Raw genomic sequence first — 5,423 nt, 5'->3', positions numbered from 1 at the left:
AATATTATAAGTCTTTCACACAACAAAAATACGTATTTTTTTATTAAAATAAAATCAAAATTTGTCCATGAATATATTGAGTATTTGTTTTGAATAGTTCGTGTGCAAAGTAATTTTCACGTTAAAATTAAAAATACTTTTCCTCATCTCAATAATGTCAAATTTCCTTTGTGTAATCCCTAAAACCTCCTAAATGCATTTCAAACGGTTGTTGTTTTTCAGTAAGACTTTATAGTTTATTTATTTTCTCTACCCTATCTCAAAACGGGATCGGTCAATTCGACTGACCTTGTAACCACCAAAAAAAATCGAAATAAATCTAAATTACCCTTTTTTCTTTCTAGAATGACTTCAGATTGTAACATGAAACAACATTTGTTTATCCTAAGTAGCTTTAACTTCATAACAGTATACATTTATTTATAATTAAAGTTTATTGTCTTGTTATCCTTTGAAATGTGTCTGACTACTATCCATGCCATTATAAGTTGTAAATCACTTGGGGAAACGTGCAGCTCACGTTATGCTAACGAATCATATTGTTACATTGCCCACGAGCTCCTTGCGTGTGTACCTCATGAAACATTTTTATTATACTATTATTATTACTTATTTTACCTAATCTAATCTTAACTAACCTAAAAGGATCCCTATTTTTATGTGTTAGTTACTTTTATAATTAAACATAAAGAATAAACATGAAAAACAAGAAGTATAATACTTAACCAGTCTTTTTTTTCTTGCTCTCGAGGAGATTTAACCCTAATTTTTTTATACTAATGATAGTTATGCACTTAATAATTTTTATTTAATCAAGTAATGTACCAAAGAATATAGACTAATAACATGCAAAAAGTAGACAAATTCCTTCTAACTATGCAACAAGAGTCGTTACAAATTCATCCAAGCTAGTCATTAACTTTCTCGTGGAAACAGTGTTGGTACTCTGAGTGAAATTAATACTTAACCATTCAGAAGTAAACGTTATACAATACGTCATTTTGAGAGATGAAAACCTTGACCTTCTATTGGTTAATATATTGGTAATATATAATTAAACATAAGAAAGAACTATTAATGAATTCTGAAAGAGAGGATGTGGCAGGAGGGATCTCTTCGACAGCTCTGTAACCAAATGACATTGAAGACTATAAAAATTAGGGTTTGTCAGCAATGATAATATTATAGAGAGTAATTTACATTTAATTTCATACTTTTTCGAGGGGTGATAGATAAGATAGGGAAGATGACATGCTAAGAGAAAATGGGTCACACTAGGTGAAATTTAGGATTTTTTTTTTTTATATATTGCCTTGTAGAATTAAAAACTTGTATACTACTAAAATATGGATTATCAGCTAAGATTTTATGCTTTACTAATTGGTATAACATAAACAAAAAGTAGTTTAATAAAATTTTGAATGTAAAACAAGGATTGCACTGATACCCAGCCGGGTATTGTACTTCCCGGTAATACTGGTTAATACCCGGCTGAGTGTTAAAGTTCAAAACAGTGAGAAGTGGATTTCTGGAGAAGGTGGAGGTTTTGAGAACAATAGAGGTTAGGGTTTGAGAAGTTGGGGCTAAGCATGAAAAGTTGAAAGTAAAACTTGAATGTTCTGTTGGTGATTATTTGATTAAATGTAATAAATGTCTATTTTGCTTTTGTTTCTAAATTCTGTGTATGTTTTTTTTTGGGGGTGGGTAAGGGGAGAATCCTGTCTCAGTTGAAAACTGGCCCTGCCTGAAGTTTAGTGACCCGGAGTTCAGCCAAATTTTACTACACATGCATCCCTATGTAAAACACTAAAACCTTGTGTCATGTGCAGTAAAGGATACACGTGACAATAGGGTTGAAAGGTTGTTGAACCCGCTTCTCATTTTCAGCTCCATAAGGGATACAGCCACTCCCAGTATACTCAAAGCTGTTGTGGTCGTGAATGCTATTGACTGGCTTCCTTCCCTCTGGTCAGTAATTCAAATTAGGGACAACTTAACTGTACTGAACATAAGGGGGTCTCTCACTTGGCTGTCTAGCTCATGTGAGCATAAAATGCTGTCCAGATTGAAAATATCAAATATCTATTTAATTATTGTTGTGATATTTAGGGACATTGATTTCCAACAGAGAAGTCAACAGTTCCTGCGATTTGTAAGTTTAGGACTATTAAACAAAGAATATATTGGACACAGGCAGTAAAGGAAAACAAGCAAACACAAGTTTAGGTTGAAACACTAAAATTCTTTTTCAACTGGCTGGGATTGTTTTCTTTGTCGTCTAGCTGCTAGGGTTGATGAGAGTGAATAATTACAATGAATAATAAATGGTCTTAATTATGAGTAAAAGACAAATCACGAGAAGCTTCCGTGAACCCGGCCCTAGGTCGTCTGTTGGGTATCTTTGTTGGCAACATTTTATGAACAGGTATCTTCAGTAGGTTAGAATATCATAAAAAAGTTTTAGCATGTTTATGAATAGATACTTTGGCATACCTTGTTGTTAATATAATCTTGATGAGTTCTGATAAATGATGTCACTTTAACCCCTCTAAAAAAGTAGTAGCAGTAGTCAGTACGATTGAAACAGATTAGTGAAACCCCGATTTTACACGAATTCGGATATAATGCAATGGGTCATTAGCTCTTTCGACACGGGCTCGGTCCCTGGGACTGACCTCATAACCATAACCTCATTATAGTTTACATACTAATAACTTTTAATATTTTAAGTGTAATCTTTACAAAAACCCCAATTTAGTGCGACCCCACTTGTTTCGCAATGATATTTTATGGACCTCAACGATTGCATTATAACAGGGTTACACTGTAATTTGGTAGGCTTGTATTTCTGTGCTAATATTTTGTTTTTTGTATACCAATGCATCATTAACATTCAGTACAGTGGTGTCTGTGTTTTTTTCCATTCATACTTCTGATTCAAAGAAAGATGCAGTGGGCTTTCTTGTTTTCTCAAATGTAGTTTAATTTTTTCATTATTATGGTAAAGATATGTCATAACTAATCATATGAATGATTCGCAGATAGTGTCCAGATTTTCTTAAAACTCAACTCTTATTAGATCTTTGAACTGCACGAGTACACCAACCATACGTAACAAAAATAACATAACATAGATTTAGGTTTTGAATGCTTATGTTATTCTATAAGATATTTTAACTTGTCTTATTGTAAGTTTTCATAATTATAAGAACATTAGCATTATTGAACCTACTATTGTTTTGAAATAACATTGACCTTTCATTGTGGTCAAGCACATTCACCAACTAGACCAAAGCTGCCATTCGAACATATAAGTATGCACATTCCTAACCTGATTAGTGTTTGACAGTTATTATAGATATTATATGCCATTTCAAGTACTGTTAACTCGCAACAGACAGGATAATATGTACTGTTTGTTTGTCTATACATTTTATTTTAGTTTATTCAGTTATTTATTTGCCCATCATTCTCATCCAAAATTAACTGGCTGACCATTGTTAAGCTCAACTAATCAAATACCAATGTGTTCATCCACTAGTCTTTCGTGTTAACTAGGTTACGAATTCACTTGTTATAGTTGTTGCACCAAATGATACCAGATTATCCTGTGAAATGTAAGCGTGCGTATACTCTATTTATCCTGTATCTTTGGATTTGGAAATTTTCAAAAAAGAACTGAATATTATAATTATACTAATTAAAACTTGATGTTATTTGTCTTCTTTTCTTTTTTCTTGTAGAAATGGGATGCATTGGCAGCAGAAGCAAAGAAGGAGTATGAGAAAGCTATGGCTGAATACAAAGCTAGTGGTGGAGGGTAAGATTGTTTTCGTCATTTTGGGTTCAAAACAAATGAAATAATAGAGGGTATTGTTTCATTGTTGTGATGCTGTTTATGAAGGTAGTGTGTAAGTATGAAGGTGTGGTTTATGAAGGTAATATTTAAGTATGAAGGTGTGGTTTATGAAGGTAATATGTAAGTATGAAGGTGTGGTTTATGAAGGTAATGTGTAAGTATGAAGGTGTGGTTTATGAAGGTAATATGTAAGTATGAAGGTGTGGTTTATGAAGATAATATGTAAGTATGAATGTGTGATTTATGAAGGTAATGTGTAAGTATGAAGGTGTGATTTATGAAGGTAATGTGTAAGTATGAAGGTGTGATTTATGAAGGTAATGTGTAAGTATGAAGGTGTGATTTATGAAGGTAATATGTGAGTATGAAGGTGTGGTTTTTAAAGGTAGTATATAATTATGAAGGTGTGGTTTTTATAGGTAATATATAACTGTGAAGGTGTGGTTTTTAAAGGTAATATGTAAGTGTGAAGGTGTGGTTTTTAAAGGTAATATGTAAGTATGAAGGTGTGGTTTTTAAAGATAATATGTAAGTATGAAGGTGTGATTTATGAAGGTAATATGTAAGTATGAAGGTGTGATTTATGAAGGTAATATGTAAGTATGAAGGTGTGCTTTATGAAGGTAATGTGTAATTATGAAGGTGTGGTTTTTGAAGGTAGTATGCAAGTATGAAGGTGTGGTTTTTAAAGGTAATATGTAAGTATGAAGGTGTGGTTTTTAAAGGTAATATGTAAGTATGAAGGTGTGGTTTTTAAAGGTAATATGTAAGTATGAAGGTGTGGTTTATGAAGGTAATATGTCAGTATGAAGGTGTGATTTATGAAGGTAATGTGTAATTATGAAGGTGTGGTTTTTGAAGGTAGTATGTAAGTATGAAGGTGTGGTTTTTAAAGGTAGTATATTTTTTATTTGTTGTTTAACCAAATAAATGTAGTATAATAGATTTTTGAAATTTAAAGCTATCTCATCTGTATATGTGTACAAATCAAAACAGAAATGTGTATTATGAGAATTTAATCTAAAAAATGAAAGAAAAATGTCTGTGGTCATAGCACCTAAAAACTTTAGGGATGTTCCATCTATCAGACATGATCCAAATTAAAGTGTCAAATGATTCAGCTGTTACAGAAGATCAAATTAGGAGTTAGAAATTGAGTACTTTGACCCACAACATCTCAGCTCCTACTGCGTTTTACCATCTGCAACCATTTATGGGAAGGTAGCCATACCTAATATTTTGATGTAAAATGCAGGTGTTAAAATAACCTTGTCATGGAAACACAAGGTGATTTATTTTGGTTTATTTATATGACAAGGTTATTTCTTTTCATTGTTATGTTACTAATAATACAATTCGCAGTTTAGGTTTTCAAACTAACTTTTATCATTGTTAAATAGTGCTTATTTACTGCTATATACATTAGATGTAATTTATAATATTAGTACTATTTACTGTATGTATAGCGCCACAACTGCTGAGAAAGGAACAAAAAAAAAAGATAAGAAGGAGAATGATAAAAAAGCATCGGCAACTAAGTCTCCAACCAAATCGCCAGGAGCTT

The 5,423-nt window shown here is 32.1% G+C and overlaps 1 protein-coding gene across 1 annotated transcript in view; it reads left to right on the top strand.

Moving 5' to 3' along the window:
* The window catches only part of LOC106471197 (FACT complex subunit Ssrp1-like), a 33,323-nt gene that overhangs the window by 25,178 nt on the left and 2,722 nt on the right, over positions 1–5,423 (top strand). Inside the window, exons 11-12 of the mRNA XM_013931787.2 lie at positions 3,744–3,820; positions 5,326–5,419. Of these exons, the coding sequence (XP_013787241.2) occupies positions 3,744–3,820; positions 5,326–5,419 (171 nt within the window). The remainder of the gene's footprint in view (positions 1–3,743; positions 3,821–5,325; positions 5,420–5,423) is intronic.

Source organism: Limulus polyphemus, unplaced genomic scaffold (genome assembly GCF_000517525.1).
Source record: "Limulus polyphemus unplaced genomic scaffold, Limulus_polyphemus-2.1.2 Scaffold4466, whole genome shotgun sequence".
Classification (NCBI taxonomy): Eukaryota; Metazoa; Arthropoda; class Merostomata; order Xiphosura; family Limulidae; genus Limulus; species Limulus polyphemus.
This window is presented reverse-complemented; position numbering and strand designations above follow the sequence as displayed.